Below are 21713 nucleotides of genomic sequence, written 5' to 3' on the forward strand. Positions count from 1 at the left end.
GCCCCGCTGTGATTGACAGGCGCTCCCCCCGTCTTTGTCCGCGCCAGCCAATGGGAGCGCCGAGCGCCCCCGCGGTGGGCGGGGCCGCGGGCTCTGCGCGGATTGATGTTGGTGTCAGCCAATAAAAGGCCGGCGGGGCGTTGATTGATGGGTGTTATCGCCAATGGGATCGCGGGCCGCGGGCGCCTCTCGGGCGGGGCGGGCGCGGGCGGGGCGGTGCCGCCGCTGTTGCCGTCCGGTGCCGCAGGAGAAGGTCGCCCGCTCGCTCGCTCGCTCCGGGGGACTCCCAGGAACTCGCTCAGCCGCTCGCACCGTCCCGAGCACTCGGGGACATGTCGAGGTGGGCGGAGGCCCGGTGGGCCGGCGCCAGACGGCGGACGGCGGCCGCGGCACACTCGCCCTCCTCGAGCTTTCCCCGGAGACGCCTCCCTTTACACGCACCCCGAGCCTGAAGGCGCTGCCACGGCGAAGAGGCACCGATAAGGAGCAGGACGCGCCGGTAAGCCCGCTCGGCCCGCCGCCCCTTCCTCTGCGCGCCCACAAGCCGCGCGGACTACAGCTCCCGGCGTACCCCGCGCCGCCCAGGCGTGGCGTAGCACCGCGCGCAGCCGCGGGGCAGGATGGGAGCAGTAGTCCAGCGATGGCGAGGATGGGGCCGTTCGCGCGGGGGATGCCGGGAGCCGTAGTCCGCCAATAGATCGGGGCTATGCGCTGCGCCGTGCATGCCGGGAGCTGTAGTCCGTTTCTCTCGCGGCTGTGTTTCGCGCGGGGCATGTCGGGAGCTGTAGTCCAGCGCGCGGGGCATGCCGGGACTCCACTTCCTGTGGCGCCGCCCGGGACCGGGGGAGATTTTTCCGCGCCCTTTTCCCGCTTTTTTTTCCTCCTTTTTTGTCTCCTTTTCCTCCTTTTTTTCCTCCTCTTGTTCTTCCTCCTCCCCCTCTGCCTCTGCCCCTCCGCCTGTCACCGTCTCCCCCTTTGCGGTGCCGCTGCCAGCTCCGCTTGAAGCTCCTCTTCCTCCTCCTCCGCTTCCTCTTCCTGTTTCTTTCGTTTTCCCTTTCTTTTGTTTTTTCATTTTTCCCTTTCCCGTTCCCATTTCTGCATTTTCCTTCTTTTCCCCTTTCCCGTTTCTTCAGTTTTTCCCTCTTTCCCCTTTCCTTTTCCCATTTCCACTCCCATTTTTGCATTTTCCCTTTCCGCTTTCCCTTTCCTGTTTATGAGCCCTTTCCTATTTATGAATTTTCCCCTTTCCTTGTTTGTTTTCCCCATTCCCGTTTCTGCATTTTTCCCATTCTCATTCTCATTTCTTCATTTTCTCTCTTTCCCTTTCCCATTCCTGTATTTTCTTTTTTCCTTTTCCCATCCCCATTTTTTCATTTCCTCTCTTTCCCCATTCCTGCGTTTTCCCTCTCCCCAGTTCCCCCCCGGTGTTCCCATTCCCAGAAATTCACGTTCCCCCATTCCCTCCCCTCGTCTCTCCCCGGGGCTCAGCTGCCGCACCGGGGGAGCTGCCCCGGGAATTTTCCCGGGAATCTCGGGGGTTTCCCGGGAATTTCCCCGCCCGCCCCGGGGGAGGATGAAGCTGCTGGAGAACTCGAGCTTCGAGGCCATCAACTCCCAGCTCACCGTGGAGACCGGGGACGCCCACATCATCGGCAGGTACGGGGCACGGGATGCCACCGGGAATCTGGGAATGCTGGGCCATGAAACCCGGGAGTGCTGTCCTTGAGAATCTGGGAGTGCTGGCCCCTGAAACCCGGGAATCTGGGAATGCTGGGCCATGAAACCCGGGAGTGCTGTCCTTGAGAATCTGGGAGTGCTGGCCCCTGAAACCCGGGAATCTGGGAATGCTGCCCTGGAAAAGCTCTGGGAATTCTGTCCTTGGGAATCTGGGAGTGCTGGCCCCTGAAACCCGGCAATCTGGGAATGCTGCCCTGGAAAAGCTCTGGGAATTCTGTCCTTGGGAATCTGGGGATGCTGGCCCCTGAAACCCGGGAATCTGGGAATGCTGCCCTGGAAAAGCTCTGGGAATTCTGTCCTTGAGAATCTGGGGATGCTGGCCCCTGAAACCCGGGAATCTGGGAATGCTGCCCTGGAAAAGCTCTGGGAATGCTGCCCTGGAAAAGCTCTGGGAATTCTGTCCTTGGGAATCTGGGGATGCTGGTCCCTGAAACCCGGGAATCTGGGAATGCTGCCCTGGAAAAGCTCTGGGAATTCTGTCCTTGGGCATCTGGGAGTGCTGGCCCCTGAAACCCGGCAATCTGGGAATGCTGCCCCTGGAATCTGGGAATGCTGCCCTGGAAAAGCTCTGGGAGTTCTGTCCTTGGGAATCTGGGAATGCTGGCCCTGGAATCTGGGAATTCTGTCCTCATGAAACCTGGGAACACCAGGAATGCTGCCCAGGGAATCTGGGAATTCTATCCTTGAGAATCTGGGAATTCTATCCCGGGAACACTGGGAATGCTGTCTCTAGAAAAATTCTGTGAATCTGGGAATTCTGTCCTTGAGAATCTGGGAATTCCGTCTCGGGAACACTGGGAATGCTGTCCCTAGAAAAGTTCTGGGGATCTGGGAATTCTGTCTCCAGGAATCTGTGAATCCTGCCCCTGGAAACCTGGGAGTGCTGCTCGGGGAACACTGGGAATGCTGCCCCTGGGAATCTGGGAATTCTATCCTTGAGAATCTGAGAATTCTATCCTGGGAACACTGGGAATGCTGTCTCTGGAAAAGCTCTGGGAATCTGGGAGTTTTGTCCTTGACAATCTGGGAATTCTGTCCTTGAGAATCTGGGAATTCTATCCCGGGAACACTGGGAATGCTGTCCCTAGAAAAGTTCTGGGAATCTAGGAATTCTGTCCTTGAGAACCTGGAAAGTCTGTCCTGGGAATCTGGGAATTCTGCCCCTGGAAAAGCTCTGGGAATTCTGTCCCTGGGAATCTGGAAATGCTGGCCCTGGAATCTGGGAATTCTGTCCTCATGAAACCTGGGAACACCAGGAATGCTGCCCTGGGAATCTGGGAATTCTGTCCCCGGGAATCTGGAAATGCTGGCCCTGGAATCTGGGAATTCTGTTCTTGAAAAAGCCCTGGGAATCTGGGAATTCTGTCCTCATGAAACCTGGGAACACCAGGAATGCTGCCCTGGGAATCTGGGAACGTTGGCCCTGGAATCTGGGAATTCTGTCCCTGAAAAAGCTCTGGGAATCTGGGAACGCTGCCCTGGAAGGGCTCCGGGAATCTGGGAATTCTGTCCTTGGGAATCTTGTGAATGCTGTCCCTGGGATCTGGGAATTTTGTCCCCAGGAATCTCGGAATTCTGCCCCATGAAACCTGGGAATTCTGTCCTGGGAATCCGGGAATTCTGTCCCCATGAAACCCGGTAGCAGCAGGAATGCAGCCCCAGGAATCTGGAAATTCTGTCCCTGGAAGGGCTCCAGGAATCTGGGAATGCTGCCCCCTGAAACCCAGGAATCTGGGAATGCTGCCCTGGGAATCTGGGAATTCTGTCCTTGAGAATCTGGGAATACTACTCCTTTGAAACTCAGGAATCTGGGAATGCTGTCCCTAGAAGAGCTCCAGGAATCTGGGAGTGCTGCCCCGTGAATCTGGGGATTCTGTCCTGGGAAAAGCTCTGGGAACTCTGCCCTGGGAATCTGGGAATTCTGCTCCTTTGAAACCTGGGAATTTGAGAATGCTGACCCATGAATCTGGGAGTTCTGCCCCAGGAAAAGCTCTGGGAACCTCGTAATGCTGCCCCAGGAAACCTGGGAGCGCCGTTCCTTTGAACCCAGGAATCTGGGAATGCTGGGAGAGCTCCTGCTATTCCAGGGATCCTGGGGCAGCCCCAGATTCTCTGGGAATTCCATTCCAAAATGCCAGATTTTCCGTGGCAAGCCATTCCCTGTTTTCCCATCCTTCCAGCCTTTACCCCAAAGCCCTCTGCAGCCCTCCCGGAAAAACCCTGGGAAAGGCCCTGGCATCTCATGGATCCCCCTGGGAGTGTTTGTGGGATCTCTGGGATCCCCTGAGCGGGTTTTTGGGATCCCCTGAGCGGGTTTTTGGGATCCCCTGAGCGGGTTTTTGGGATCCCCTGAGCGGGTTTTTGGGATCTCTATCCCCTGGGAGGGTCTGCGGGATCTCTGGGGTTTCTGGGTGGGTTTCTGGGATCCCCTGATTGGTTTTTTTGGGATCTCTGGGATCCTACAGAATTGAGAGCTAGTCATGCAAGCTGGCGGGGATCGACATGGATCCCCCTGGGAGGGTTTTTTGGGATCTCTGGGATCTTTGGGAAGGTTTCTGGGATCCCCCTGGGAGGGACTCTGGGGTCTCTGAGCTTCCCTGGGAGGGTTCCTGGGATCTCTGTGAGGGTTTTTGGGATTTCTGGGATCTCTGGGTGGGTTTCTGGGATCTCTGAGCTCTCCTGGGAGGGTGTCTGGGATCTCTGTGAGGGTTTTTGGGATTTCTGGGATCTCTGGGTGGGTTTCTGGGATCTCTGAGCTCCCCTGGGAGGGTTCCTGGGATCTCTGTGAGGGTTTTGAGGATCTCTGGGTGGGTTTTTAGGATCTCTGGGATCCACCAGGATCGAGGGCTACTTGTGAAAGCCGACTGGGATGGACAGGGATCCCTTGGAAGGGTTCCTGGCATCTCTGGGAGGGTTTTTAGGATCAGTCCAGCCCTGGATCCCAGAGGATCGAGAGCTACTTCATCCAAGCTGGCTGGGATCAACAGGGTTTGGTTTCTGGGCTCCCCTAGGCGGGTTCCTGGGATCTCTGGGAGGGGTTTTGGGGATCTCTGGGATCTCTGGGAGGGTTTTTAGGATCTCTGTGATCCCCTGGCACAATCAAGAGCTCCTCGTGCAAGCTGGCCAGGATTGACAGGGATCCCCTGGGTGGGTTTTTGGGATCTCTGAGCGGGTTTCTGGGATCTCTGATGGATTTTGGGGTCCCCCAGGATTGAGAGCTACTCATGCAAGTTGGCTGGCATTGACAGGGATCCCCTGGAAGGGTTTTTGGGATCTCTGGGATCCCCAGGATTGAGAGCTCCTTGTTTGTGCAAGCTGGCTGGGATTGACAGAGATCCCCCTGGGAGGGTCTCTGGGATCTCTGTGAGGGTTTTTGGGATTTCTGGGATCTCTGGGATCCCTCGGGTGTGTTCCTGGGATCCCTCGGGTGTGTTCCTGGGATCTCTGGGAGGGTTTTTGGGATCTCTGGGAGGGTTTCTGGGATCTCTGATGGGTTTTTTGGGGATCCCCAGGATCGAGAGCTACTCGTGCAAGTTGGCTGGCATCGACAAGCAGCTCTTCAAGCAGTTCTGCCAGGAGGGGCAGCCCCACGCGCTGGAGGCGCTGAGCCCCCCCCAGAGCTCCGGCCTGAGCCCCGGCAGGTGAGAACTGGGAACACTGGGAATGCTGGGACTGGAGGGACTGGGGACACTGGGAATGCTGGGAACACTGGGACTGGGGAAACTGGGAACACTGGGGGCCCTGAGCCCTCCCCCCAGAGCTCCAGCCTGAGCCCTGGCAGGTACGAACTGGGAGCACTGGGAACACTGGGAATGGGGGAACTGGGGACACTGGGAACAGTGGGGCGCTGAGCCCCCCCCAGAGCTCCGGCCTGAGCCCCGGCAGGTGAGAACTGGGAGCACTGGGAACACTGGGAATGCTGGGACTGGGGGAACTGGGGACACTGGGATGGGCACTGGGGGCACTGGGAATGCTGCTAACACTGGGACTGGGGGAACTGGGAACACTGGGAGCAGTGGGGGCACTGAGCTCACCCCAGAGCTCCGGCCTGAGCCCCGGCAGGTGAGAACTGGGGGCACTGGGGACACTGGGATGGGCACTGGGGGCACTGGGAATGCTGGGAACACTGGGATTGGGGGAACTGGGAACACTGGGAACAGTGGGGGGCACTGAGCTCACCCCAGAGATCCAGCCTCAGCGCTGGCAGGTGAGAACTGGGAACACTGGGAGCACTGGGATGGGCACTGGGAGCACTGGGAATGCTGGGATTGGGGGCACTGGAAACAGTGGGGGCACTGAGCCCCTCCCCAGAGCTCCGGCCTGAGCCCTGGCAGGTGAGAACTGGCAGCACTGGGAACACTGGGAATGCTGGGACTGGGGGAACTGGGGACACTGGGAACACGGAACAGTGGGGCCCTGAGCCCCTCCCCAGAGCTCTGGCCTGAGCCCTGGCAGGTGAGAACTGGGAGCACTGGGAACACTGGGATGGGCACTGGGGGCACTGGGACTGCTGGGAACACTGGGACTGGGGGAACTGGGAACACTGGGAGCACTGGGGGCTCTGAGCTCATCCCAGAGCTCCGGCCTGAGCCCCAGCAGGTGAGAACTGGGAGCACTGGGATGGGCACTGGGAACGCTGGGAACACTGGGCTGTTCACTGGGGGCAGGGATGGACACTGGGGGCACTGGGAGCACTGGATTGGGGAAACGGAACACTGGAGGCCCTGAGCCCTCCCCCCAGAGCTCCGGCCTCAGCCCCGGCATGTGCGAACTGGGGGCACTGGGAACACCGGGATGGACACTAGGGACTCTGGGGGCACTGGGAACACTGGGACTGGGTGAACTGGGAACACTGGGAGACTGAGAGGGGCACTGCGAAGCTGCAATGGGTACTGGGAAACTGGGGTGGGAGCTGTAGTGGGAAACCGGGATAGGCATTGGGATCGTGGGGTGGGCATTGGGATCGTGGGGTGGGCATTGGGATCGTGGGGTGGGCATTGGGATCGTGGGGTGGGCATTGGGATCGTGGGGTCGTTGCTGGGATCAGCCCCAGGATTAACCTGGGATCTCTCTGGGATCAGCTCTGAGAGTTTGGAATCAGCCCCAGGATTAGCCTGGGATTTCTGGGGTCAGCTCTGGGAGTTTGGGATCAACCCCAGGATGAGGACAGGATCTCTGGGGTCAGCTCTGGGATCCCTGGGATCAGCCCCAGGATGAGCACAGGATCTCTGGGATCAGCACTGGGAGTTTGGGATCAGCCCCAGGGGCAACTCTGGAATTTTGGGATTGGCCCCAGGAGCGCTGTCCCCCCGGTGTGCCTGCTGTCCCTGTGGTTGGTGACACTGGTGACATTGCCAGGCTGGGGACAGGGCCATCACTCATTGACAGCGATGATACTGTGGTGACACTGGTGACACCATTGTTGTCCCCAGGCAGGGGGAGTGCCCTCTCAGCGACACGGTGTCCCTGTGGTGACGCTGGTGACACAGCTGTCACTCTCAGACAGGGGAGGGCCCGCTGAGTGACACGTGCGGCTGCAAGACGCTGTTCTACCTGATCGGTGTCCCTGTGGTGACACTGGTGTCCCTGTGGTGACACCATGGTGACACTGTTGTCACTCTCAGACAGGGGGAGGGCCCGCTGAGTGACACGTGTTGCCGCAAGACGCTGTTCTACCTGATTGGTGTCCCTGTGGTGACACTGGTGACCCTGTGGTGACACTGATGTCCCTGTGGTGACACCGTGGTGACCCTGGCGACATTCCTGTCCCTCCAGGCAGGGGGAGGGCCCGCTCAGCGACACGTGCAGCCGCAAGACGCTGTTCTACCTGATCGCCACCCTGAACGAGGCCTTCCGGCCCGACTACGACTTCAGCGCCGCCAAGAGCCACGAGTTCAGCCGCGAGCCCAGCCTCAACTGGGTACGGACTGGGAGGGACTGGGATGGGACTGGGAGGGACTGGGATGGGACTGGGAGAGCCACGAGTTCAGCCGCGAGCCCAGCCTCAACTGGGTACGGACTGGGAGGGACTGGGATGGGACTGGGAGAGCCACGAGTTCAGCCGCGAGCCCAGCCTCAACTGGGTACGGACTGGGAGGGACTGGGATGGGATTGGGAGCACTGGGAGGGACTGGGATGGGACTGGGAGAGCCACGAGTTTAGCCGCGAGCCCAGCCTCAACTGGGTACGGACTGGGAGGGACTGGGATGGGACTGGGAGGGACTGGGATGGGACTGGGAAGGACTGGGAGAGCCATGAGTTCAGCCATGAGCCCAGCCTGAACTCGGTACGGACTGGGAGGGACTGAGATGGGACTGGGATGGACTAGGATGAGACTGGGAGAGCCACGAGTTCAGCCGGGAGCCCAGCCTGAACTGGGTACTGGGGGCACTGGGAGGGACTGGGATGGGACTTGGATGGGACTGGGATGGACTGGGATGGGACTGGGAGCACTGGGAGGGACTGGGATTGACTGGGAGAGCCATGAGTTCAGCCGCGAGCCCAGCCTGAACTGGGTACGGATTGGGAGGGACTGGGATGGGAGAGCCACAGGTTCACCTGTGAGCCCAGTCTGCACTGAGAGGGATTGGGATGGGACTGGGAGGAGCTGGGAGAGCCACAGGTTCCCCTGTGAGCGCAGCCTGGGCAGGGTACGGAGCATGGAATGGGGTGAGATCACCTGGACTCACCTGGGGGAGCGGGAGCAGGACGGGCTTGGAGCAGGAGGAACCTTCAAACTCCAAACTCCACCAACCTGGCTTTGGACACGGCCAGGGGTGGGGCAGCTGCAGCTTCTCTGAGAGTCTTTTCCATCCCTTCCCTCCTCCCAGAGCCAGGAATTGCCGATCCATATCCCCCCATCCTCCATGTCCCCCCATCCCCAATCCTGCATTCCCTGTCCCTGGGGGTCACTCTGTGCCCGTGCCCATTCCCCTGGAGCCTCTTCAGGCATGGGAGGCTCCGTCCAACCCGGCCTTGGACGCTTCTGGGAGCGAAGAATCCGCAGCCTCTCTGGGCAGCGCGGTCCTGGGCCAGCCCCATTCCTGTGTCCCCCATTCCTGGGCCAGCCCCATTCGTGTGTCCCCCATTCCTGGGCCAGCCCCATTCTTGTGTCCCCCATTCCTGGGCCAGCCCCATTCGTGTGTCCCCCATTCCTGGGCCAGCCCCATTCGTGTGTCCCCCGTTCCTGGGCCAGCCCCATTCGTGTGTCCCCCATTCCTGGGCCAGCCCCATTCCTGTGTCCCCTGTTCCCGTGCTAGCCCCGTTCCTGTGTCCCCCGTTCCTGGGCCAGCCCCGTTCCCATGTCCGCGGTTCCCGTGCCAGCCCCGTTCCCATTCCCATGTCCATCGTCCCCGTTCCCAGGCCAGTCCCATTCCCATGTCCCTCGTCCCCCATTCCCATTCCCGAACCAGCCCCATTCCTGTTCCCATGTTCCACATCCCCATTCCCCTGTCCCCCATTCCTGTTCCTGTGTCCCCATACTCATTCCTGTGTTCCTCATTCCTGTTCTCGTGTCCCACGTCCCTGTTCCCATGTCCCTCATCCCCCTTCCCATCTCTCATGTCCCTGTTCCCGTGTTCCCGTTCCTGTGTCCCACACCTCTGTTCCCATGTCCTCCATCCCGAGTCCCCATTCCATGTCCCTTGTCCCTGATCCCATGTCCCCCTTCCTCATTCTGTGTCCCCCTGTCCTCATTCCCGTGTCCCTCATCCCTGATCCCGTCTCCCTTGTCCCCATTCCCGTGTCCCTCGTCCCCATCCCAGGTGGTGAATGCCGTGAACTGCAGCCTCTTCTTGGCCGTGTGTGACGGTTTCATCCCTGTTCTACGTCCCCTGTCCCCATTCCATGTCCCTTGTCCCAATCCCGTGTCCCCTGCCCCCATTCCATGTCCCCAATCCCATGTCCCCTGTTCCCATTCCAGGTGGTGAATGCTGTGAACTGCAGCCTCTTCTTGGTCGTGCGTGAGGATTTCGTCCGTGTTCCCTGTCCCCTGTCCCCATTCCATGTTCCCTGTCCCGATTCCGTGTCCCTTGTCCCAATCCCGTGTCCCCTGTTCCCATTCCATGTCCCCTGTTCCCATTCCAGGTTGTGAATGCTGTGAACTGCAGCCTTTTCTTGGCTGTGTGCAAGGATTTCATCCCCAGTCCATGTCCCCTGTTCCCATTCCCCAATATCCCCTGTTCCCATTCCCCAATGCCCCCTATCCCCATTCCACAATGTCCCCGTCCCCATTCCATGTCTCTGTTCTCAATCCCGTATCCCCTGTCTCCATTTCAATGTCCCCTGTCCCCATTCTGTGTCACAGGTGGTGAATGCTGTGAACTGCAGCCTCTTCTTGGTCGTGCGTGAGGATTTCATCCCCGTTCCCACATCCCCTGCCCCCAGTCCCGTGTCCCCTGTCCCTAATCCTGTGTCCCACATCCCCAATCTCATGTCCCCTGTCCCCATTCAGTGTCCCCTGTCCCCATTCCAGGTGGTGAATGCTGTGAACTGCAGCCTCTTCTTGGTCGTGCGTGAGGATTTCGTCCGTGTTCCCTGTCCCCTGTCCCCATTCCATGTCCCCATTCCACGTCCCCTGTCCCCATTTCATGTCCCCATTCTGTGTCACAGGTGGTGAATGCTGTGAACTGCAGCCTGTTCTCGGCCGTGCGCGAGGATTTCATCCCCGTTCCCACATCCCCTGCCCCCAGTCCCGTGTCCCCTGTCCCTAATCCCGTGTCCTACATCCCCAATCTCATGTCCCCTGTCCCCATTCAGTGTCCCCTGTCCCCATTCCAGGTGGTGAATGCTGTGAACTGCAGCCTGTTCTCGGCCGTGTGTGAGGATTTCATCCCCATTCCCATGTCCCCTGTCCCCATTCCCATGTACCCATTCCCTGTCCCCAGTCCCATATCTCTTGTCCCCATTGCAGGTGGTGAATGCTGTGAACTGCAGCCTGTTCTCGGCCGTGCGCGAGGATTTCATCCCCATTCCATGTCCCCTGTCCCCATTTCATGTGCTCTGTCCCCATTCTGTGTCACAGGTGGTGAATGCCGTGAACTGCAGCCTGTTCTCGGCCGTGCGCGAGGATTTCAAGGCGCTGAAGCCGCTGCTGTGGGACGCGGTGGATGAGGAGATCTGCCTGGCCGAGTGTGACATCTACAGGTACGGGGGCACCTGGGGCTGGCCGTGCCTGATCCTGGGGGATCCCGGCCCTTCCTGATCCCAGGGATCTCAGCTCTACCTGATCCCAGGGGGATCCCAGCCCTTCCTGATCCTGAGGGATTCCAGCCCTTCCTGATCCTGAGGGATTCCAGCCCTTCCTGATCTCAAGGGATCCCGGCCCTTCCTGATCCCAGGGATCCCAGCCCTTCCTGAGGGATCCCAGCTCTGTTCCCATCCATCCAGGCCTTTCCCAGTTTTCCTGTTCCCAATCCTGAGCCTTTTCTACTTTTCCTGTCCTCTATCCCGTTCAGGCATTTCCCACTTTTCCTGTCCCCAGTCCCATGACATTCCCACTTCTCCATTCCCCTATCCCCTAGCTTCCCCACTTTTCTATTCCCCCATCCCATGACTTCCTCACTTTTCGTGTCCCAAATCCCGAGCCTTTCCCACTTTTCCTGTCTCCAATCCTGTGACATTCCCACTTCTCTTGCTGCCATCCCTTGACATTCCCACTTTCCCCAGTCCTGTGACATTCCCACTTTTCCTGCTCCCGATCCCATGACATTCCCACTTTTCCATTCCCCAATCCCGTGACATTCCCACTTTTCCCAATCCTGTGGCATTCCCACTTTTGCTGTCCCTAGTCCTGTGACATCCCTGCTTTTCCTGTTCCCGTGACATTCCCACTTTTCCCAATCCCATGACATTCCCACTTTTCCTGTCCCCAGTCCTGTGACATCCCCGCTTTTCCCATTCCCGTGACGTTCCCACTTTTCCCAATCCCGTGACATTCCCACTTTTTCTGTCCCCAATCCTGTGACATTCCCACATTTCCCAATCCCGTGACATTCCCACTTTTCCGGTTCCCAGCTACAACCCGGACCTGGACTCGGATCCCTTCGGGGAGGACGGCAGCCTCTGGTCCTTCAATTACTTCTTCTACAACAAGAGGCTGAAGAGGATCGTCTTCTTCACCTGCCGCTCCATCAGGTCAGGGCGGCATTCCCGAAATTCCAGGGGCCATTCCCCAGGGCATTCCCTGAAATTCCAGAGAGCATTCCCTGGGGGATTCCCTGAAATTCCGGGGGCATTCCCCAGAGGATTCCCCAAATTCTGGGGAGCATTTCCCAGGGGATTCCCCAAATTCTGGGGAGCATTTCCCAGGGGATTCCCCGAAATTCCAGAGGACCTTCCCCAGGTAATTCCTCCAATTCCGTGAGGCATTCATTCCCCAGGGGATTCCCTGAATTCCAGAGGGGCATTCCCCTGGGGATTCCCTGAATTCTGAGGGCCATTCCCAGGGAGATTCCAGGGTCCGTTCCCATGAAGATTCCACACAGTTCCCTGTAGAGGGTTCCCCAGAATTTCAGGAGCCATTCCCAAGGGGATTCCTCAGAATTCCCGGGGCCATTGCCGAGGGGATTCCTGTAATTCCAGAGGGCATTCCCAAGGGGATTTCCCCACAGTTCTTTGGGGGATTCCCGAGGGAGTTCCCTGCAATTCCAGGGGTCCTTCCTGAGGGGATTACCCAGAATGTTCCCGGGGGGATTCTCCGAAATTCCAGGAGCAGTTCCCAACGGTATTGCTCAGAATTCCAGGAGCTGTTCCCAAGGGGATTCCTCAGAATTCCAGGGACCATTCCCAGGGGGATTCTCTAGAATTCCAGGGGCCATTCCAAGGGGCATTCCTGGAATTCCAGGGGCCATTCCAAGGGGCATTCCTGGAATTCCAGGGGCCATTCCCAGGGGCATTCCCCAGAATTCCAGGGGCCATTCCCAGGGGCATTCCCCAGAATTCCAGGAGCCATTCCCAAGGGGATTCCTGGAATTCGAGGGATCATTCCCAAGAGGTTCCCCAGAATTCCAGGAGCCATTCGCCAGGGAATTCCCTGAAATTCCAGAGGGCCTTCCCCAGGGCATTCCTGGAATTCCAGGAGGCATTCCCCAGGGGATTCCCAAATTGCAGGGGGCATTCCTGAGGAGATTCCAGGGGTCCTTCCCAAGGGGGTTCCAGGGGGCCCTTCCTGAGGGGATTTCCCAGAATTCCAGGGGTCATGAGGATTTCCAGAATTCCAGGGGATGTTCCCCAGGGGGTTCTGTGGAATTCCTGGGGTCATTCCCGAGGAGATTCCCTGGAATTCTGAGGACCATTCCCAGGAGGATTCCATGGTCCATTCCCATGGGGATTCCACACAGTTCTCTGTAGAGGGTTCCCCAGAATTTCAGGAGCCATTCCCAAGGGCATTCCTCAGAATTCCAGGAACCGTTCCCAAGGGGATTCCCTGGAATTCCAGGAACCGTTCCCAAGGGGATTCCCTGGAATTCCAGGGGCCATTCCCAAGGGTATTCCCCAGAATTCCAGGGGCCATTCCTGAGAGGATTCCCTGGAATTCTGGCCTTTGCCTCCCACAGTGGCTGTGCCTACACTCGGCCGGACACCGGCACCGAGCTGGACATGGACCTGGGCGAGGGGGACACCGAGAAGGGCGACAGCGGCGACCCCGAGGGCGGCGCCATCGAGGAGGACAGGTGGGTGGGGCGGGGCAGGGGGGCGTGGCCGCAGGTGAGGCAGGGTGGGGCAGCAGGCGTGGCCGCAGGTGGGCGGGGCAGGGTGGAGGCAGGGGGTGTGGCCCCAGGCGAGGCAGGTGACCCTCCCTGTTCCCTGTCCTCGTTGCAGGCTGCAGGTGATGTGCATGTGAGATTCCTGGTGGGATCCGAGACACCAGGAACGGAACAGGCAAAGGGAACGGAACCAGCAATGGGACTGGAAATGGACTGGGAACCAAACCAGCGCCAGGAACGGGACTGGGAACGGAACCGGGACTGGGAATGGGACTGGGAACGGAACCAGGAATGGAAGTGGGAACAGAACCAGCACTGAGAACGGAACCAGCACTGAGAACAGAACCAGGACTGGAACCGGGACTGGGAACAGAGCCAGGACCGGAACCAGGACTGGGAATGGAACCGGACCTGGGAATGGAACCAGGGCTGGGAAAGGAACCAGGACTGGGAAAGGAACTGGGAATGGAACCAGGAATGTAACCAGCACTGGGAGTGGCACCAGGAAAGGAACCAGGAATGGAACCAGAACCAGGAATGGAACCAGGAGCAGAACTGGCACCAGGAAAGGAACCAAGAACAGAACCAGGAATGCAACCAGAAGCAGGAACGGAATCAGAACTGGCACCAGGAAAGGAACCAGGAACGGAACCAGGACTGGCAACCAGACCAGCATTGGCACCGGGAATGGAGCCAGGAACAGAACCGGGAAAGGACCTGGCCCTGTCGTGGCGCCGCTGGTCCTTCCTGAGCCATGTCCCCCCTGTCCCGGTGTCACGGTGTCCCCATGTCCCCCCCTGGACACTGGAGCCCCCCAGGAATCCCGGAGCCCCAGAAGCTTCGCTGCACTTTATGGCTCCTGCCCTCGGCTGCACTGATCCCCGTCCCACCTGCCCAGGCTCCTGACGGGCTCCATCCGTCCATGCCGGCCCTGCCCGGGGCAAAACCCCAAATCCCACCCCAGGAACTGCCCCCCTGCCCCCCCTCCCGAGTCCGTGTGTTTCAAGAGTTTGGCTTTGCTCTGTGTCTGCTCCAGCTCTGCTTTTCCTGCTGGGAGCTCACCTGGGTGAGATCCAGGTGAGCCCCATGCCTGAGGCTGGCTGGGCCCAGCTGCACCTCCCTGGGATCTGGGATCTGGATCAGGGGGATCCCACCTGCACCTCCCACCTCTCACCTGGGTGAGATCCAGGTGAGCCCCATGCCTGAGGCTGGCTGGGCCCAGCTGCACCTCCTTTGGGCTCTGGGTCTGGATTGGGGGATCTGGATCTGGGGTCTGGATCAGGGGGATCTGGGATATGGATTAGAGGATCTGGGATCTGGATCAGGGATCCCACCTGCACCTCCCACTTCTCACCTGGGTGAGATCCAGGTGAGCCCCATGCCTGAGGCTGGCTGGGCCCAGCTGCGCCTCCCTGGGATCTGGGTCTGGACTGGGGGATCTGGGGTATGGATTGGGGATCCCATATGCACCCCCCTTGGGATCTGGGTCTGGATCAGGGGGATCTGGATCTGGCATCTGGATTGAGGGGATCTGGATCTGGGATATGGATCTGGGTGGGGATCCCACCTGCACCTCCCTGGAGATCTGGAACTGGGGAGGGTCCCACCTGCACCTCCCTTGGGATCTGGGTCTGGATCAGGGGGATCTGGGGTATGGATTGGGGATCCCACCTGCACCACCCTTGGGATCTGGGTCTGGATCAAGGGGGATCTGGATCTGAAATATGGATTGGGGATCCCACCTGCACCTCCCCCTGGGATCCAGAGCTGGGATCTCACCTGGGCCAGGTGAGCCCCGTGCCTGAGGCTGGTGGGGCCCAGCTGCGCCTCCCTGGGATCTGGATCTGGACTGGGGATCCCACCTTCACCTCCCTGGGGATCTGGGTCTGGGTCAGGGATATCTGGATCTGAGATACGGATCTCGGGATCCCACCTGCACCTCCCTTGGAATCTGGGTCTGGATCAGGGGGATCTGGATCTGGCATATGGATTGGGGATCCCATCTGCACCTCTCTTGGGACCTGGGATACGGATCAGGGGGTCTCACCTGCACCTCCCTTGTGATGCAGAGCAGGGGGATCCAACCTGCACCTCCCTTGGGACCTGAGATCTGGATCAGGGGGTTCCACCTACACCTCCCCTGGCATCTGGATCTGGGGGTCCTACCTGAGCCCTCTGTGGGAAGCGAATTCTGGTGGAATTCTAGGGTAGAGGGGTCCCACCTCCCTTGGGATCTGGGATCTGGATCAGGGGGTCCCTCCTGCGCCCTCCATGTGAAACGAATTCCAGTGGAGTTCTAGAATAGGGGGGTCCCATCTCCTTTGGGATCTGGGATCTGGAACATGGGGGAGTCCTGCCTGCACCTCCCTTGGGGTCTGGGATCTGGAGTGAGGGGTCCCATCTGCAGCCTCCGTGGGAATTGAATTCCAGTGGAATTTGGGAGCAGGGGAGTTCCACTCTCATCCTGAAGGGTATCTGGATCAGGGGAGTCCCTGACCTCCCCAACCTCTCCAGGTGTAGATTTCAGGGTCTGATTCTGGCTCTGTTCCCTCTCCAGGTCCAGGGTCCAGCTGGCCACGCAAAAGGAGGGGCCACTGAGGCCCCCCAAAGCCCCTCCTGCCCCCCCAGTTGGGGGCATTTCTGTGGGGATCCTGTTGTTGTCACCAGCAGCTCTCCCAGCCCCATGGGAGTCAGTTTGTGCTCCCCCAGATTCCCCGGGGGGATCGACCCAGCTCCTTCATTCCCCCTAAACTCCCCCTGGAAATTTGGAATTCTACACTTTTGCAGTGTCCTGCCAATAAAAGATTTCTGGGATTTTCCTGGGGGGTTTCCCTGGGATGTCGCTGTTACCACGAGGAGGGTCCTGGCCCAGAATGGGGTTGGGCACCTCATGGGTTGAGGTCCAAGGGGTGCCTCAGCCCCCGCTTTATCCTCTTCTTAATTCCTTTGTACTGTTTTAACATCATTTCTCTCCTCTTAACACTTTATTTCCCATTTTCACGGAATTCCAGGGTGGTTTGGGTTTGGAGGGACATGAAGAATCATGTTGTTCATCAGCCAATGGGCAGGGCCACCTTCCACTATCCCAGGCTGCTCCAAGCCCTGTCCAACCTGGCCTTGGACACTCCCAGGCATGGGACAGCCTCAGCAGGAATTCCTTCCCAAGATCCCGTCCATCCCTGCCCTCTGGCAGTGGGAAGCCGTTCTGCCTTGTGCTGTCACTCCAGGCCCTTGTTCGAAGTCACCAGAACAGGATCAGGTGGGGGAAAATGAGAATGAAACTCCTGGGTTTGGCTAAATCTGGTTTAATAATTTAACAATTGTAGACCCTTCACCTCCACTGGAGTAGAACAGCAATTCCAGGTTTTTACTCTCACTACTGGATGTGGATGTTCGAATTTCAAGCTCTAAAGTGACAACTGAGAGTCAGAGCCCAGGCAGTTCTATGGATTTTGGAGGATAACAGTGGGTGCCAGGGGTGGAGGAGCCAAGGGGGTCTTGCTGGACTTTGTAGGGTGTCATTGAAAGATAAAATGTCTGCCAAGCCTCGCTGTAGCCCCTGACACAGTGCAAAGCACCAAGACTCCATCAGAAGGGTGCACAAGAGAGATTCATTATAACAACATATTGCCTTTACAGTTTTTCTAGATATTTACATTTAATTAGCAGACACATTCACTGCCCGTTGGTCATAAGAAAGAAGCAAAGTTCTCAGTAGGTGATCAAGGAGCCACATCATTGTGTGAGCCAGCTAAAGTCTGTGTCTTTGAACTTCCTCTCCTTCCATCACGTGGTCATGAGGATAGCCTTGGTGCCTTCCTTGAGAGAGACACGGGGCTTTCCTTATCTTCAGGAAGCCTTTGCTGGCTCACAAGAACAGCACAGAATGTCTTTCCTACATAGCCACGATCGTCTGCTGGCTCGACTGGGCTGAGCTGGGCCACGCCGTGACACTTGATGAGGTTTCTATCACTCAATACACAAATGGATCACCTGAGAACTGTTCTTCTCTTTTCACCCTTTCCTCTTAAGCCTCGTATTGGGCCCCAAGAAGTGTCTTTGTTTAAGTGACAAATGCCCAGGAAGGCAGGAACCTTCCTGGAGTGGGAGGAGAAGATCCCTCTCTTCAAATCAGTGTAACTCCAAAAACTACATGGCTTTCAGGCAAAAAGGTAGGAAAAGGGATAACAATTTTTTACTATAAAATATAAAACCCAGAAGAGAACAAACAACACCACACGAGCAGGCGTTTCCCACCAGCTCAGCACTGGTTTCTGTTCAGGTGGGGTGGGGACCATGGCCAGCTGGGGGCGCTGCAGTGACACACAGCCAACAGGAGGCGCTGTGGTGATGGACTTGTGGCCAGCAGGAGGCGCTGTAGTAACACACCCGTAGCCAGCAGGAGGCGCTGTAGTAACACACCCGTAGCCAGCAGGAGGCGCTAAGGTGAACGACTCGTGACCAGCAGGAGGCGCTGTAGTGACACACCCACAGTCAGCAGGGGGCACTGTGGAGAAAGACCCATGGCCAGCAGGGGACATTCTGGTGACAGATCTGCTGCCAGCAGGGGATGCTGGGGTGGCTCTTCTGAGGGGACAGAACAGAATGGGTGTGGCGATCCCCATAACGGGGGTGGTGATCCCCATGGTGGGTGTGGCAATCGCCATAATGTGTGTGGTGATCCCCACGGTGAGTGTGACAATCCCCACGGTGGATGTGGTGATCCCTAGGTGTGTGTGGTGATCCCCATGGTGGGTGTGGCAATCCCCATAAGGGGTGTGGTGATCCCCATGGTGGGTGTGGCAATCGCCATAATGTGTGTGGTGATCCCCACGGTGAGTGTGACAATCCCCACGGTGGATGTGGTGATCCCTAAGTGTGTGTGGTGATTCCCAGGGCTGGTGCCAGGAACGGAGGAAGGAAATTGCTCTTCTTGCGAAGCTCATGGACAGCGTTTGATGTCAGAATGATGTCTTGCAGTGGCTGCCTAGAACAGAGGCAAGACAAGAGGCAGGAGCATAAAGTGGTTACTTATCAAAGGCCTTCAAAAATACACTCTGAGCTGCCCAAAGCCTCACAGAGGCTACACCCAAAGTGGGCAATGGTCACGAGTTTTTCAGACAGATAAAAGTTTTGTCCGTTTGCATATCAGGGGTTAATTCTTCAATTACCGCTTCAGGTAATGAGGTCATATTCCCTCAGTTTTCTCCCCCTGCCCTGATTCATTTTTGTTTATACTTTCTGGAGCCTGAGGCAGAGGGTGTTCTTGGTTCTCAGGCCTGGAAGGATTGCTTTGTCTGACCAAAACATGAAGTGATCTTACTAACACTTTACATGGAGTTCCGAGTTATACACTAATGCAGTACAAGATCTGAAAAATACAAAAGCTAAAAGCTTAAGGCACTACCAAACAGTGGGCAGTAGAAGCAGGAAAAGCAGGCAGATTCCATCAGAGTGCCAAACGGCTGTGTACCAAAGGTCCCAGACCAGTAATGTACAACTCCTGCAGTGTGCAGCCGCTGTCCTTGGTCCTACAAACAGCAGGAAGGAAACCAGCCCCCACTGCCCAGCCAAGTCTCTGGTGTTGCCCAGAGCTGCAACATCTCTCCTGTCAATCCTACACCACAATTCCCAAATAATCCCCAGCAGGGGAGCTCACCCCCCAGGTGGGACTCCCAAGTGCCAAAATGACTTCATGGGAATGCCAGAGCCAGTCAGCCACATTCCTTTGTGTCTTAATAGCTGTCTGTTCATCTATAAATCCATCCCCACACCCCAGCATCTTTCCAACAAAAATTGGAAGAAATTCATTTGAGAAATGTAACCACCAGCAGAGAAAGTAGCCGGGGGGACTCAAGGATGACCCTTGGGGTTCTGGAACCAGGGCTACAGAGGCTCTGAAGCCAACTTCACCCCAACAGAGGAGTAAATCCTGGCTGCCTGTGAAGGAGTTCAGGCTGCCTCAGAGGTGATTGGCACAGAAGAACAACTGGCACCCCGATTACCAGTGCTGGGGTGGATGTTCAAAGGCAAGGTTCCTTCCACTCACCATGCCACCAGTGCCACATGGAGCAAATGGATTGCTCTCATCACTCAGCGCGCCCGTATAGGTAAACTGAATCGCCCTGGGATTTTGGAGGTAATTACAAACAGGCCCGAAGGTGAAAATTTTGGTGTCACAGGTGGAGAACAGGAACCACTGACATGGGCTGAAGAGGCTCCTCCATATAACCAACTGCCCCCAGAGGAAACACAGTATGCTGTTTTCACTGACGGTTCCTGTTGCATTGTAGGGATGAACTGGAAGTGGAAAGCAGCCGTATGGAGCCCCACACAGCAGGATAAGCTTCCAAAGGATGAGGTGGATAAAATCAACTTGCTGAACTCAAAGCTGTTCAGCTGGCCCTGGACATTGTTGAGAAAGAGAAGTGGCCAAAGCTCTACCTCTATACTGATTCACGGATGGCAGCCAATGCTCTGTGGGGATGGCTGGAGAGGTGGAAAGAGGCCAACTGGCAGCATAAGGGAAAACTGATCTGGGCTGCTGATGAGTGGAAAGACATTGCTACCAGGGTAGGGAGGCTACCTGTGAAGGTCCGCCATGTTGATGCCCATGTCCCCAAGAGTTGGGCTAATGAGGAACACTGAAACAACAAACAGGTAGATCAGGCAGCAAAGATAGGGGTGTCAAAGATAGACTTAGATTGGAAACATAAGGGAGAATTGTTTCTTGATGGGCCCATGATGCCTCAGGCCATCAGGGCAGGGATGCCGCCTATAAGTGGGCACGAGACTGAGGGGTGGATTTAACCATGGACAGTATTTCTCAGGTTATCCATGACTGTGAGACGTGTGCTGCCATCAAGCAGGCCAAGCAAGTGAAGCCCCTGTGGTACGGTGGGCGGTGGTCCAAGTACAAGTATGGGGAGGCCTGGCAGATTGACTCCATCACACTGCCCCAGACACGCCAGGGCAAGCGCTATGTGCTGACCATGGTGGAAGCCACCACTGGATGGTTGGAAACCTACCCTGTGTCTCATGCTACTGCCTGGAACACCATCCCGGGCCTTGAAAAGCAAATTCTGTGGAGACATGGCACCCCTGAGAGAACTGAGTCGGACAATGTGACCCGTTTCAAGAATGGCCTTATCAACACCTGGGCCAGGGAACATGGTATTGAATGGATATATTATATTCCCTATCATGCACCAGCTGCCTGGAAAGTTGAATGGTGCAGTGGACTACTTAAGACTACCTTGAAGGCACTTGGAGGGGGAATTTTTAGAAATTGAAAAATGAACTTAGCAAAAGCCGCCTGGATGGTCAACACCCAAGGGTCCATCAATCAGGCTGGTCCTGCCCAGTCTGAACCCTTGCACACAGTGGATGGAAATAAAGTCCCTGTTGTACACATGAAAGGTATTTTAGGAAAGACTGTTTGGATTACTCCCACCTCAGGCAAAGACAAACCCATCTGTGGGATTGTATTTGCTCAAGGACCTGGTTACAATTGGTGGGTAATGCAGAAAGATGGAGAAACCCATTGTGTACCACAGGAAAACTTAGTCTTAAGTGAGAACTGTGTGTAAGGTTTCTTTGTGATGCAGATGGAAACAGAATAGGGGTTGGAAATGTCCTGGATTGCCAAGCAAATTGTATTCCATTTGCCATCTATATGGCAGTTGTCTTCTGTTAAGTGGGCAGTTTTCCTTATCTCTTCCACAACTGCGGGGACATCTGCTGATAATAGGCTATTGAATGTCACTGCATGACTGATAAGCACTACAGCATCCCATTGTGAGATGCTCTGCCCAGAGGGAGGAGCCAAGCATTCCTACCCAGATATAATCTGGAGATTCTGGAACACCAGCACTGCTTCTGCACAGGTTTTTCCCAGAGGAACAGCAGCTGCCTCTTCCACTGGATCTTCAGAGAAAAAATTACACCCTTCTACAAGATCCCTGCTCCAAAAGAACCACACCTGACACTCCAGGAGGGCTGCAGCCACAATTCCAATTGGACTGCTACAACTCCCTGACCCACAGGGTGTCAGGTTGTGTTCTGACTGTCAGTGTTGGTTTAGTTTACTGCATTGTTTATTTTATTTTTTTTAATTTTCTTCCCTATTAAAGAACTGTTATTTCCTGCTCCCATATTTTTTGCCTGAGAGCCCTTTAATGTCAAATTTATAGCAATTCAGAGAAGGGAGGAGGAGATTTACAATTTCCATTTGAAGAGAGGCTCCTGCCTTCCTTAGCAGACACCTGTCTT

General features: G+C 56.9%; 1 protein-coding gene across 2 annotated transcripts; it reads left to right on the forward strand.

Moving 5' to 3' along the window:
• Positions 1 to 223: 223 nt before the first annotated feature.
• MAF1 (MAF1 homolog, negative regulator of RNA polymerase III) lies at positions 224 to 16422 on the forward strand. 2 transcript variants are annotated; one of them, XM_059483572.1, is made up of 8 exons: positions 224 to 499; positions 1415 to 1656; positions 5250 to 5378; positions 7513 to 7657; positions 10760 to 10881; positions 11752 to 11871; positions 13293 to 13409; positions 13558 to 16422. In XM_059483572.1, the coding sequence occupies exons 2-8, from the start codon at positions 1574 to 1576 to the stop codon at positions 13577 to 13579; spliced, it is 738 nt and encodes a 245-aa protein (XP_059339555.1). In that variant the 5' UTR covers positions 224 to 499; positions 1415 to 1573; the 3' UTR covers positions 13580 to 16422. The 2 variants fall into 2 exon arrangements, with proteins under 2 accessions (XP_059339555.1, XP_059339546.1); XM_059483563.1 differs by having other exon boundaries at positions 1489 to 1656.
• The last annotated feature ends 5291 nt before the right edge of the window (positions 16423 to 21713 follow it).

This window comes from Ammospiza nelsoni, chromosome 1, assembly GCF_027579445.1.
Source record: "Ammospiza nelsoni isolate bAmmNel1 chromosome 1, bAmmNel1.pri, whole genome shotgun sequence".
Taxonomy (NCBI): Eukaryota; Metazoa; Chordata; class Aves; order Passeriformes; family Passerellidae; genus Ammospiza; species Ammospiza nelsoni.

Bases quoted from the DNA above. Each gene is read 5' to 3' on its own strand.
- MAF1 (XM_059483572.1), top strand. From the start codon at position 1,574: ATGAAGCTGCTGGAGAACTCGAGCTTCGAGGCCATCAACTCCCAGCTC. The intron at 5,379-7,512 runs GTGAGAACTGGG...CTGTCCCTCCAG, and splicing joins TCCGGCCTGAGCCCCGGCAG to GCAGGGGGAGGGCCCGCTCA. The intron at 10,882-11,751 runs GTACGGGGGCAC...TCCGGTTCCCAG, and splicing joins GCCGAGTGTGACATCTACAG to CTACAACCCGGACCTGGACT.